Below are 14,756 nucleotides of genomic sequence, written 5' to 3'. Positions count from 1 at the left end.
TTCTCACATTCTTCGTGCATACCACCACCCACTGGTTGTGGCCAGTCAAAGGTGGAGATTTATAGTACAAAGACTTCAATATTGATCTGTTTCTCATCCACACCTATCATATCGCATCTGGGGACATTAATTTAACCACTGGAGTCACATGGATTACTTTTATGCTACCATTATGTGCTTGTTGGAGCTTCAAAGTTCTTGTCACCATTCCCTTGCATTGTGAGGACCTGCAGAGCTGAGATATTCTTCTAAAGATCTTCATTTGAGTTTTGCAAAAGAAATAAAGTCATACACATCTAGGATGGCATGAGGGTGAGTAAATGATAAGAGAATTTTCATTTTTGGTTGAACTATCCCTTTAACCTTAAAAATTTCATCTGTTTGGGAGAACATTTAACTCGCTTTTAGCACCACACAGTTGACATTTCACCTCAGAACTGCCACGATACTTGTAATGGACCACATAATATCATTTAGCAAAAATGTTGCCATAGTCATGTAATTTTCATGAAATCAGGCTGGATTTTACCCAATGAACATGAGGGCAATTTCTATTACCTCCTGTTAACATATCAAGGATGTATACTTTGTGTAAACCATTGTCTTGACCTTGCATGATTTTTAAATGTATGATTTTTGCGCCTAATTCAGTAAAGCTAGGGGTCAATCACGGGTCGAAGAAGGTATATCTTCCTGGAACGTGTTTTTAGGAGGCCACTGATTTAAACAATTTTAAATCAGTTTTAAGCACATTTTCATATATTCTTTCTTCCTATTTTTGGTGATTTTTGTGGAACCTCAGAAAACAATGGCAATCTAGGGAAACATTTTGATTTTTAAGTGCAATTTCCTTTGTGGTTACTATTGTGTGACCTTAGCAAGCTGTTACATTCATAATGCAATATGTTTCCCCCAAACAACATTTGTTGTTGTGATAAAGTTCAGAGTGTCACTAACTGTTATGTTCAGGCTTTATTATTATTATTATTATTATTATTAATATTTACATTCGTTAACATTTGCTGATGCATTGGGTATCATGAGCAAACAATTAACAATAAAAAAAATTCTGCATTTATAAACCTTAGTTAATGTTAGTTAATAAAAATACAATTGTTCAATGTTAGTTCATAGTGCATTAACTAATGTTTACTAAGACAACTTTTGATTTTAAAAATGTATTAGTATGTGTTTTAATTAGCATTAACTAAGATTAATAAATGCTTAATGAGTATTGTTCCTTGTTAGTTCATGCTAACTGTTGTTAACTAATGGAACCTTATTGTAAATTGTTACCAACATTTCTGCTGTGCTAGGTCTCAAAGGAAAATGAACATAAACTAATGATCATTCAAGAAATGTTACAGCATTATAAAACTGTCATCTTATATGATACTTTGCTCACTGTTTCCATGCATCTGGCTACACAACCTCTGCCCCACTGTGAGTAGAAAATAACCTCCATAACAAACATGCCTGTGGATTTGTGTTATGCTGGCTGTGATATGAGCCAGTTGTAATTTTCCAACACAGCAAAGATTTATTGCAAATGTGCTGTTATATGGCATCTATCCATATCTGTCTGTCTGTCTTGTGCCTGAAATTTTGGCAAATGGCATTCATGTTATACTGCAGCCATGGCAGATTATATTTTAGTGTTGCCGTAAAACACATAAAAAGTCTAAATGACAGTTGTCAAGTCTGTAGACAAAGTCCAGAAGCTCAGAATACATTTAAAGCCCATACTGCATGATAGTTCATTTGAAAGCACTTACGTATGTATAATGGTCCACCTGTGCTCACCTGTCTCGAACAACAAGTTTCTGAAGAGTGGCATTTATTAGCTAGATTAGTTAATAATAACCTCATATTGATGCAGCCATAGAGTCTGATATGGTATGTGTTTAACTGTAATTAGAACAGCTGTGGAATTGTCAGCACAGTGCTGCATGGTGACTTCATTCCCATTTCATCAGGTGTCGGCCCTTGTCAAATTTCCAGGAATTTACACCATGTTTACTCCATAAACCGTTCCGTAAAAAGACTAACTGAACAGATTATTGGTCATACCTGAGGAGTCAAGCTTCAATTAAGAAATTAAAACCGATGCATTTGGCTTAATTGAAAGACTTACTAAGGAAAGTCTTTAATTGGTGCGTGATCAAACCACGCCAGAGGGACTGCGGTAACACAATCTTGGTTCGTCTAACACTCTAAATATGCTGCAAAGCAAAGGGAGCCACTGAGCTCAGGGCTTCTGCCAAATTACCTCCTACCCACCAGCGTGAAAAGACCCCACTGGGATTGTCTCTCTAGAGCCGGGTCTAAACAAACACCAGCCTGGGATCCATCAATACCTCACCAACTGCAACACATACCACTAGATTATTAAATGTTAAACGTAGAGGGATGTAGTATGGGTATGTATAATGAATGACTGGGGTTACTAGGAAAAGCTATGAATGACTTACTTTATGGAGGTGGTTTCAAAGCTTTGACACAAGCCACATTAATACCGTTAAACAAAAATCACATCTGTAGGTTTGTCTAGAAGAAAACACAGTCAGGAAGTTGATTTATGTATTGATCATAGGCATAGCCTACTGACTTTATGACGTTTATAAATCATTTTTTATGGTTGTCTTTTGTGCAAAAGGATGTAAAAGTACTAGAAATAAATGCTTTCCATTTCTAAAAGCAAAAGTCAATTATCTTGTAAAATCTTTTACAGCATTAGATAATATTGCACCCTTGCCTATTTTGGTATAAGAGGTTTACAAAAACATAGATTTACGGGCCATTTTATTGTAACACATAACACCCAACATAAATCACAACAAAACTAGTAGAAAAGTGTTTTGTTAAAAAGCTAATATTGTCTTACTAAAACTTCAAAATGAACCACCACAATATGATATATAGCATTAAGCATTTATGTGTGCCTATCACAATGTACAAAGAAATATTCCAGGTTAAATACAATTTAAAGGAATATTCTAGGTTTGATACAAGTTTAGCTCAATCGACAGCATTTGTGGCATAATGTTGATTACCAAAAAAAAAAAAAAAAAAAAAAAAAAAAAAAACTTTCAACTCGTATCTTCTTTTTATTTTATTTTATTTTTTAACTTAGGTTACAGTGAGGTACTTATAATGAAAGTGAATGGGGCCAATTTTCGGAGGGTTTATAGGCAGGAATGTGAAGCTAATAATTTTATAAAAGCACTTACAGTTGAAGTCAGACGTTTACATACACTTAGGTTGAATTCATTAAAACTCATTTTTAACCACTCCACAGATTTCATATTAGCAAACTATAGTTTTGGCAAGTCATTTAGGACATCTTCTTTGTGCATGACACGTGTAATTTTTCCAACAATTGTTTACAGACAGATTGTTTCACTTTTAATTGACTATCATAATTCCAGTGGGTCAGAAGTTTACATACACTAAGTTAACTGTGCCTTTAAGCAGCTTGGAATATTCCAGAAAATGATGTCAAGCCTTTAGACAATTAGCCAATTAGCTTCTGGTAGGAGGTGTACTGAATTGGAGGTGTACCTGTGGATGTATTTTAAGGCCTACCTTCAAACTCTGTGCCTTATTGCTTGACATCGTGGGAAAATCAAAAGAAATCAGCCAAGACCTCAGAAAACAAATTGTGGACCTCCACAAGTCTGGTTCATCCTTGGGAACAATTTCCAAATGCTTGAAGGTACCACGTTCATCTGTACAAACAATAGTATGCAAGTATATACACCATGGGACCACGCAGCCCTCATACCACTCAGGAAGGAGACGCATTCTGTCTCCTAGAGATGAACGTAGTTTGGTGCGAAAAGTACAAATCAATCCCAGAACAACAGCAAAGGACCTTGTGAAGATGCTGGAGGAAACAGGTTGACAAGTATATATATCCACGGTAAAACGAGTCCTATATCGACATAACCTGAAAGGCTGCTCAGCAAGGAAGAAGCCACAGCTCCAAAACTGCCATAAAAAGCCAGAATACAGTTCGCAAGTGCACATGGGGACAAAGATCTTACTTTTTGGAGAAATTTCCTCTGGTCTGATGAAACAAAAATGTAACTTTTTGGCCATAATGACCATCGTTATGTTTGGAGTAAAAAGGGTGAGGCTTGCTGAAGAACACCATCCCAACTGTGAAGCATGGGGGTGGCAGCATCATGTTGTGGGGGTGCTTTGCTGCAGGAGGTACTGGTGCACTTCACAAAATAAATGGCATCATAAGGAAGGAAAATGATGTGGACGTATTGAAGCAACATCTCAAGACATCAGCCATGAAATTAAAGCTCTGTTGAAAATGGGTCTTACAAATGCACAGTGACCACAAGCATACCTCCAAAGTTGTGGCAAAATGACTTAAGGACAACAAAGTCAAGGTATTGGAGTGGCCATCACAAAGCCCTGACCTCAGTCTGATAGAAAATTTGTGGTCAGAACTGAAAAAGCGTGTGCAAGCAAGGAGGCCTACAATCCTGACTCAGTAACACCAGTTCTGTCTGGAGGAATGGGCCAAAATGCAGGCAACTTATTGTGAGATGCTTGTGGAAAGCTACCTAAAACTGACCCAAGTCAAATAATTTAAAGGCAATGCTACCAAATACTAACAAAGTGTATGTAAACTTCTGACCCACTGGGAATGTGATGAAAGAAATAAAAGCTGAAATAAATCATTCTCTCTACTATTATTCTGACATTTCACATTCTTAAAATAAAGTAGTGATCCTAACTGACCTAAGACAGGGAATGTTTTCTATGATTAAATGTCATGAACTGTGAAAAACTGAGTTCAAATGTATTTGGCTAAAGTGTATGTAAACTTCTGACTTCAACTGTACATTCATTCTTCTGTTAAAACTTGTGTATTATTTGAGATGTAAAGTTGTTTAAATTGCCATTTTTAAGGTCGTTTTAAGGTTTTAGGGTTTACAGCTTTACATCGTCATAGCAACAAAGTTGTAAAATTAAATATAACTTTACACAGATAAGGTTAGTAAGAAATTTTATCTCACTAAAATCAGGTTAACATGCACACTGTTTACATCTTGTGGCTTCACTTTTGAAACCGTATTTCAGCGTTTGCAGATTGGCCCCATTCTCTTCCATTGCAGGTGCCTCACTGTAACCCAGATTTCTGCAAGTTGAAATACATTTTTGTGGTAATCATAATTTTGCCACAAATGCTGTCGATTGAGCTAAAATTGTATTGAACACAGAAAATTCCTTTAAGATCTATCAACATATACTGCATACATAACTGTATATTGCATCATGTATATATATATATATATATATATATATATATATATATATATATATATATATATATATATATATATGCCACATCCCTTACTATCATTACTGGGTTTACATGGTTGCACAGAGAATGTTGGAAATTTCTATCACACTATTGTCATGCTAACATGTGTAATGTAAAAGTCTTTTAGCTATACTTACAAGTGTAATTTAAACGTTTATATTTTTACATGATTAAACATGATTTTAATATTCTGGTGCTGAACATAGTCCCACAGACTTCCTTTGTAATGGCATTACATAATTTTTTAACATGATATTTTTCATACATTTATTTCACAAATGCTGTCGATAAATGAGTTAAACAATTTTCCATTTCTCTGACACGTGAGTGTCTTCCTGAGTATTCTTTTAAGTCTCTTCAAGTCTCATACTGTGGGAAGCAATGTTTACATCAGTCCCTTATGACGTTACTTTAGTCCACCAATGAGCTTAAGTCCTTTACGCTGCAATGGAAAAGTTTGTGATTACTCATTGGCCACTCCAAGAATCACTTGACACCATCACTGTTCACTCCTGTGGCTGCTTCTGCAAGGACTCGTTGTGTGCGTACTGACCTGCCCATTTTCTTCCACCCATCCATTAATGCCCTTCGCACGCACCCAGTCCTTCCCCATGTAACCTTTAACTTCCCCTACCGAGCATCTCTCATTGGCATCCAGCGCTAACATCCTGCTAAACATTTCCATACACACGGGTGTGAACCTTTTCCATTGAGACGGCACAGAGACCTTCTTTGGTTCCAGCTGCCAGTGTGCAAACTCCTCATAGAAATCGTCAATTTCATTGCAACGTTCCCAAGGGAAGAAGCCGGTGAGGATGCAGAAAAGTAAAACAGCAAAAGCCCAGGTGTCTAGACTGGGCTCCACACTTAATGGAGGAACTTTCACCTCCTTCTGGCCTTCCTCCAAGACCATGGCGCACAACTCTGGAGCCATGTACGGAAGCGTGCCTGATATGAAGCGGATAAGGGTTCCCCGTTTCTGGGTGAGGCCGAAATCGGCTAGTTTGACCCTCTGGCAATGGTTGTCCAGTAGCAGTATGTTTTCAGGCTTGATGTCGCGGTGGACCAGCCCACTCTGGTGGATGAACTCCAAAGCACTGGAGATTTGAATGGCGCAGCGTTTGACTGCACATTCTGGGATGCCCACCTTGAGAAAAAGACAAAAAATCTGTGTCGATAAACCCTATAAAAGTAAGTTGTTAATTTAGAAGGACATTCAAATGTTGGACCTAAAGACTGTGTTCACAATGCATCTGATATTGATTGCATTTGAAAATGATAAGAACTTTTTTGAAAAGTCTTAATCTGATTGGCTGGCTTTACGCAATATCTGGAAGTCAGGATTCACAGGTTTACAAGTTTTGTTCCCAGGCTACTACAATGAACACTTCCAGGGAAGAACTAGTAGTTGGACTTGCAAAAGTTTGTGTGGTTTATGGCATAAAATCATGGAGAAATAGTCAAATGTTGTGTAGTGAGTAAACAAGATATCCCTGAGCAAACCTGTACATTCCAATTTGCTCTCAGAGTTACAGTATATCCAATTTTTTGAGATTGAGAGATTTACCCACCCTTAAACGTTAAGTAGAAAGCAAAAATTGTGGTTTATCAGATGGCCCAATCATGTCTATGTTGGCAGTTATTGGTCAGAATAAACTGCAATGTGGACCAGACTTCATGCCTGTAGTAAATAGTCTGGCTGTGTGAGATTAGTACAAAGGTTGTACTATATGTAGTTGTACAAATTAGTTCAAAGCTTTTATTAATCTTGGTTAATCTGAATTTATCAAAATATAATTGTCCATTGTGAGTTCATGTTAGTTCATAGTGCATTAACTAATGCTAATGTAAATAACTTTAATTTTAATGTAGGAAATGTATGAAATATACAGTATTAGTATCAACATTGTCTCATGACAATGTGTAATCGGTCCTGCTCAACCCACTCCGAGCGTAAACCGGCATGGGAGGTGGGCGCACTAACAAGAGGGGCTAGACGCTAGTGCGCCTCTTGAGGCATGGGGTGTGAAGCTGACACATACCGCACAGCTAAAACATACCAGTTGGCTCCTGTTACAAATGCATAATACTTTTTACAAGGTGGAGAAATTGACTTGTACAATAAGGTATGACTTTTATTCCCATAGTGACCAACCAGTCAACAAACAGAATTTAAAATTCTTTCAATACAGGCATCAACTTTTTGCTAGCCAACACTTTATTTTCAGAAATGAAACATCTGTGATATGCATTTCAAATGACTGATGTATGTTAATAACCTGTAATATGCTTCCCTCATTTCAAACCCCAAAGTTTCCTTTCTTCCGAGGTACAGAACTTATTTTCATACTAAAATCATGGTTAGGTTTAAGGTTTGGGTAAGGGGTTAGACTTTCTGGTTTGGATTAGTTTTGGGTTAGGGTTTAAACTTGGGGAAAATCATAATAAAATTAGAAAGTTAGTTGGTTCGTTTATTATTCTCTATGGGAGTAATAGTCACGTTCTTGTAGACGAGCCAACTCATATGATTTCTTACGATTTCGCCATTTTCTACTAATAATTACGACTTTAAGTTGTTGACATGCCTTGAAACATGGTTGATTAGTACACTCACATATATACAGTATATATATATATATTTTAACATACTTTTAAGATTTACACATTTCAGTTTCATAACAAAATTCCATCAAATTGACTTGTGTATTTTTTAACAAAATTGAATTAATAAAACTTCAAATTAGATTTTTTTAAATAATTTATTTTGTTAAAGATTAATTCATTTGATGATTAATGTCAGATTTGATTTTGCTATGAAATTGAAATGCATATATATATATATATATATATATATATATATATATATATATATATATATATATATATATATAATGTATGTTGAAATTTAAGTTAACCAAGACTAATAAGTGTTGTAAAAATATTGTCTAATTAATAGTTCAGGTTAAACTAATGTAAAAAACAAAAAAAAACTAAAAAAAATTTTTTTGTAAAATTGAATTAATATGAATAAATGATTCAAGAAAGATCCAGCAGTTTGATACTGACACTTTTCTTCTGTGCAGGCACCAAATTTTCAGAAGATTATATCACGCCATGATAAATTAACCTCTAATGTTCCATGAGTTTAGCAACCCCTGCTGCATTATTGCCCTCTTAAATCTTTCCAGGCTTCAGTGCACCCAGCTTAAGGTTTCACAAGTTTTGCTGAAGTAACGAAGAGACGTGTCTGCTGACAGAGAAAAGCAGCTGCTGTGCTCTTTTACTCGCACATTACACCCTCCAACATTTCCTAGGAGGACATGTGAACATTACCCAAGCATACAGTCTGCTTCTTGTTCAGTCTGAAAAGCATGTGAACATGCCTAGCCTGTAAACAGGCTGTAGTACATACCAGGGTGGACTTAAAGTAACTTTAAGGATTCGGTGCCCATGGTTTATTGGTCATGTTGGTCAAGATGCCGTGCCAGTGACAGTGTATAACTACACTGTCAAAATGATTCTTTAATCACATAAATAATGCTAAAACAATCAGGGACTAAAAACTAAATGTTTTTCATTTTGGTTCGTTCTGAACAAAATCTGTATTTTTTCGTTCCAGTTCAGAAGTTCCACAGCCTCCTTTCCAAAAGGTTACCGGCTAGAACAAAATAATAGAATGGTTAACAGTGTTCTTTTTGTGCTAATGGGTGGGACCAATTGTAGTGTTGCCAGATCTCACAGGAGAAACAAGCAACCTGGTCTGGAAAAACAAGCCCAAAATAAGCCACTTGCCTCACCAAAATAAGCGAAAATAAGCAATAAATGTTTTTCCAGTGTGGTAGATTTATCGGCATAGAAATCATAACAAGCAGTTAAAAACCCAGCAGCATCAATTTTGCATTAATGCAGAATAACAAGTGTTGTAATGCATCTCTACGCAGCTTTTCTATTACAATACATTCAGATTTTTGAAGTTGAGCCAACAAGCACAGCAGGAAGTTGGATTAATGCATTTTTGTTTATTTGTTATTATTTTAATTAATTAATTTATTTATATTTATTAATCAATTTATGTTTAAATATACCAACACTAGTTTATGCACTAGCATGAAGTAGTACATTAATAATATGGTTGCTTTGACTGTTTGGACATTTTTAAATATGTTGTTGTTGATTTTATTGTCACATTTAGCTATGGATCTTGTGATGTCAGGGTGAGTTTGTTAATTTATAAAAATGATCAGTTAGTTGATTGTTACCCTAGTTGTGTTACCAAGTGTTCAGGTCTGTGTGTGGCATTTGAAAATTATGCACTGAAAGTTAGTGGTGATCGAGGCTTTATTTATTCTTTTCTTTTTCCTGGGTTTCAGAGATTAAAAACAAAATGTTTTTAATTTCCTTTTGTTCTTAAATGTTTTTTTTTTTGTTTGTTTGTTTGTTTGTTTTTTTAGTTCTGGTACCAGCATTTTTCAGATTCCTTTCCAAATGGCAACCAGTTAGAAGGAAATTAAAGAATGGTTAATAACGTTCTTTTTAAAATGACAGTACATGGTGCTAAGGGTGGGCGTTATTACCAGTTGCAGTGTTGCCAGATCTCGCAAGAGAAACAAACAACTTGTTTTTTGGTATGAAAAACAAGGCCAAATTAAGTGACCCATTGGTCTTTGGTTTCATGAAAAATTATCGGAACAAAATAACTTTATTAATTGTTTAACAGCATCTAAAAATTACGTTGAATCCAGTTTTTATTACGCCACTGATAAATAGTAACAATAATGGCAGATTATAAATCATGGCAACTTGACTTTTTAACTTATTTATTTTTATAATTTATATTAATTCATATATATATATATATATATATATATATATATATATATATATATATATATATATATATTATTATTATTATTTTATTTTTATTTTTTTAATAAATAAAGTTTACAAACACAGACAGGGCTCTTCAACTGGTATGCCACAAGCAAAATCCAGCCGTTAAATCCGGTCCCCCAATTTATTTTGATGAAATCGCTGCAACGCCTGATACTGTACATTTGAGCGCTTTCTGCGGTGACTTTAACAACACTGGTGAGTTTATTGAAGGAAAAGGAATAGACATTTTTAAGTTTTGTTTATTTGTAAACAACAGACCTGAAATTTTTAAATGATTGTTAAAGTAATCAAAGTAATTTATATATATATATACACACACACTACCGGTCAAGAGTTTTGAAACTCTTATTCTTTATTATAATTTGTTTTCTTCACATTTTAGAATAATGGCAAAGTCATTAATACTATGGAATAACATATATGGAACTATGGGAATTATGTTGTGACTAAACAAAGTCCAAAATAAATATTTTAGCATCTTCAATGTAGTCACCCTTTGCCTAGAATTTGCAGACATGTACTCTTGACATTTTCTCAACCAACTTCTTGAGGTATCACCCTGGGATGCTTTTTAAACAGTACTGAAGGAGTTCACATCTATGTTGGGCACTTATTGGCTGCTTTTCTTTATTATTTGGTCCAAGTCATCAATTTCAAAAACTTTTTTATTTATTTATTTATTTTTTATTAAATTTTAGTTTTACAATTAAATAAATTCATATGGTGGCACAATTATATTTTTGTCAACAAAACTAATTTCAAACATTTAAGCATACGCCTTCAGATCAAAAGATTTTTAAGATCATGAGAAACATTTCTGTCAAGTGTTTCAAAACTTTTGACCGGTAGTGTGTGTGTAAATATATATATATATATATAAATTATTAGCTGAAGATATTAAGTCATATTTATTCTGCAGCCAAGTATTATGGCTGTTTGGCTTTATCTTTTCATGTTAATTGATATTCATGTTGCTTACAATGAAAGTGGTGAGATCTAATAATTACTCTGAAAAATGTTTGATGTGGATGATCAAATAGTTCAAGAGTCTGGTGCTGGGCAAGTGAATCAAAGGACTGATCTTATGATGACTGAGTACCAACCCGCGGCTGAATGATGGCAAAAAGGTCCCGTCCCACAACAAGCTCCTGGGCGAATCCGTAGTGCTCTTTGGACTGGAAGGCAATTCCGAACAGTCCCACAATGCAGGGGTGACACGACAGATGCAGGGAGATGCAGTACTCTCGCAGAAAGCCTTGCAATTTGGTTGAGGACTTTGGCAACACTTTAAGAGCCATTGGTGTTCCTTCAACACAATAAGCAGCAAAAAAGAAATATGATCATTCAACTTTAGTGCTTTTGGATTAGTGTAGGTTTAGATCAACATCTCTAGAGATGCATAAAATGACGTAAAGTCATAACTTTTTAGTGGATAGCATTCTTGTCTTGATGATATCATGGGAATATGGGCTGTTTGTGGGAGTAGAAAGAAGGGAGGGAGTATTTGATTTACAGTGCATATCAGAACAGATCTCAATTATAATCTTTTTGCATGGTTCTTTGGAATTTTTTTCCATGGTACTTTGATATATGCCAAGGTACTGAATGATTCCCATATTAATTTACATACCACTGTATTCACATGATAATACAACGTGCATGAAAATTATCATGGTATCACCATGGTAGATGTGCAAAAAAAAGAAAAAAAAATATATATATATTACCATGGTACCATATCCAAAAAAACATGGAAATACCATGTTCCTTTTAGGTAGTTTTTCTTTTTTTTTTTTTTTTATGGTGTGAAAAGGTGAGTTTATGGATTTCTCTCACTTTTTTAATTTGAATAATGAAATAATAAATAAAAAAAGAATTTTTCCCTACACTATAGAAATTAGCTCAGTATAAAAACTGTGCAACATCTAAATTAACTGGTTTTATTGAACTGAATCACCATGACCAGTTAGATGTGTTAGATCATAAGTTAACTGTATATTGTCACTTTAACAGTGTATTGTTTCAAAAATAGCAAAACAGCAAGAACCCTACTTGCTTTTAAAAAGCAAAATGAGTGACTTCTTAATGCTAAAACCGCTTATGTGTCCCTTGCATAAATGTTCTGTGTGACGTACCCTTGCAGCGGTGGGTGACCAGCAGAACTCGACCATATTTGCCACGGCCGATCTCTTTAATGATGTTAAAATGTTCTTTAATCTCTAGCTGACATAAACTCTGAGATGTCAACTTCATCAGCTCGTCTATCAGACTGCTGCCCTCCTCGATTGAGCCCAGCTCAATCATTGCACTGCCTGCCCTATTGAAAAAAAAGAAAAATCTGTAACACTTTACAATAAGGTTGTATTTGTTAACATTAGTTAACATTAACAAACAATGAACAATACTTTTACCGAAGTTAACAATCTTGGTTCATTTAAATTTTAACATATACTAACACATTTTTTTTTTTTCAATTAAAAATGGCATACATTAACATTAGTTAATGCAGCATGAACTAACAATGAACAATTTTTATTAATTCACATTTACCAAGATTCATAAATACTTTAAATGATTATTGTTCATTGTTAGTCATGATACCTAATGCATTTACTAATGTTAACAAATTGAGCCTTATTGTAAAGTGTTACAGAAAAATCAAAGAATATTCAACACTTTCTGATTTATCATCCTCTTAGGATTGTGTGAAAGTTTGCAGGAGTTGAATATTCACAATCAAAATTGCAGTAATATAAACTATCAACTTTATTAGGTACTAATTTAGTTTTGTCAAGCAAATTTTAAAAACATTTATAATTCTAATACTAGTAATAATACAAAAAAAAAAAAAAAAAAAAAAAATCCTTTGTTCCATTGGCAGTAATTTTTTAATAGAGGTATCCATGCTGTTTTGGTGTTATTTTGTCATTTTAAAGTGTTCTTGTCTATCCTTATTTACAGTATATGTATAATGTTTACTTTTGTCTGTTTATGCTTAATACGTATGTATTGTACATGTTTGTTATTTTGTATGCCAGGGCCAAAGGCAAATTTCCATTCTCTGGCAAACTGAATGGATAATGAAGTGTAAACTAAACTAATATTTATACTTTGTGTTATTATGTGTAATATGAGCATCATGGACCTTCTAATGTAAAATACAACTGAAATTTCCTCTGCATTCTTTAACCATTTGTGGGAAGTGGCATTTTACTGTAAGAGAATCAAATATATAATCTTTTTTATGACAAAATAATTATTAGTATTTTATAGTAAACGTTTATGATTATATTTTGTATGTTACATTGCAGTGCCTGAGTTTTGCTGTGAACCACAGCCTGTTCGTGCGTGTCCTCTTGTAAAATCTCGCCACACTGTATCTGTTTGTCCACTTCACTCATCAGAGTACAATCAACACATTCCCACTGAGATTCTAAACACTTAGTACATGCATTCCTGCTCATACCAAACCTGCTGTGCTTTCTGTATTCGGATACTCTGCATGTTTGTACATACAAAACATGTAGAAAACATAATACAGAATGTACTGTGTGGCTATGAGTCTTTCTTTCTTTCATTCTTTCTAAACCACAAGTTGCACTGCATAACTGGTCTTTCATTAAAAAATAATATTTTCTGCTCGTTTTCATCAAGAAAACCAAGTTTAATTCCATGATTTATTTTGTGACGTTTCACTTGTTGCCTTAGGTGTTCAAATTAAAATTTACAGAAATAAAAAAAAAAAAAGAATAAAATTTTTTACATTTTTAAAAAATAACGTTTGAGCAATCCAAGAAAATCTTCTGGAGAAAACTTTTTAGAAAAGTCCGATACAATTCAAATGTTCCAAAATAATTTGTACTGAAGCCCAACAAAACCTTCCACTAATATCACAATAGATATACAGTATTCTTCAGTGTTTTCTGCCCAACTGCATTGGCAAATCTGAAAACATTAACAAATCACTGTGTCATCTTAACACAATGCAAACATTTAATTTGCTGCCTGCATATATAAAACAGCATTTTTCATTTTTAATTGCAAATACAGACTTGCACCAGAAAACATGCACAAAAATGCACAGGATTCAACTTTATCTACAGTGTTCATCTGCCATTGTTAGCTGTGCAGTAAGGCCTCTCGCTCTCTCTCACCTCTCTGCAGCTGTGCAAAGGACCAGGACGCACAACCAAACAGCAATTTCACCAGTGCAGCAGCCGGAGTCAATGCAGAGTGCTTGGAGTGAGGACTCCTGTTCAGTGAAGAGTTTTGAGCAGAGCGCGCCTGTAACGCTTTATATGGAAGAAGCACCCACTCTCGGAAGAGTTACACTTCTCTGGTGCTGACTCCACCTGTAGCCACATAAGTAAACACATACACTCCATACATACACTATGTTCACACATGTTAGTTTACATATATCACACACATGTTCACCCTATATAACACATAAACACATACAGTACCTGTACATGCTAAGGCTGAGACATTATTATATACTGTAACATACAGTAGATCA

The 14,756-nt window shown here is 34.6% G+C and overlaps 1 protein-coding gene across 1 annotated transcript; it reads right to left on the bottom strand.

Annotated features, from left to right (window-relative positions):
* Window positions 1–5,377: 5,377 nt before the first annotated feature.
* LOC127423934 (serine/threonine-protein kinase SBK1-like) lies at window positions 5,378–14,486 on the bottom strand. The gene is made up of 4 exons (XM_051668645.1): window positions 14,392–14,486; window positions 12,373–12,554; window positions 11,341–11,543; window positions 5,378–6,491 (listed from the first exon to the last, which is right to left on the bottom strand). The coding sequence occupies exons 2-4, from the start codon at window positions 12,539–12,541 to the stop codon at window positions 5,844–5,846; spliced, it is 1,020 nt and encodes a 339-aa protein (XP_051524605.1). The 5' UTR covers window positions 12,542–12,554; window positions 14,392–14,486; the 3' UTR covers window positions 5,378–5,843.
* Between the last annotated feature and the right edge of the window lie 270 nt (window positions 14,487–14,756).

Source organism: Myxocyprinus asiaticus, chromosome 33 (assembly GCF_019703515.2).
Source record: "Myxocyprinus asiaticus isolate MX2 ecotype Aquarium Trade chromosome 33, UBuf_Myxa_2, whole genome shotgun sequence".
Taxonomy (NCBI): domain Eukaryota; kingdom Metazoa; phylum Chordata; class Actinopteri; order Cypriniformes; family Catostomidae; genus Myxocyprinus; species Myxocyprinus asiaticus.
The sequence above is the reverse complement of the archived record's forward strand: the minus strand, read 5'-3'. Positions and strand labels throughout refer to the sequence as shown.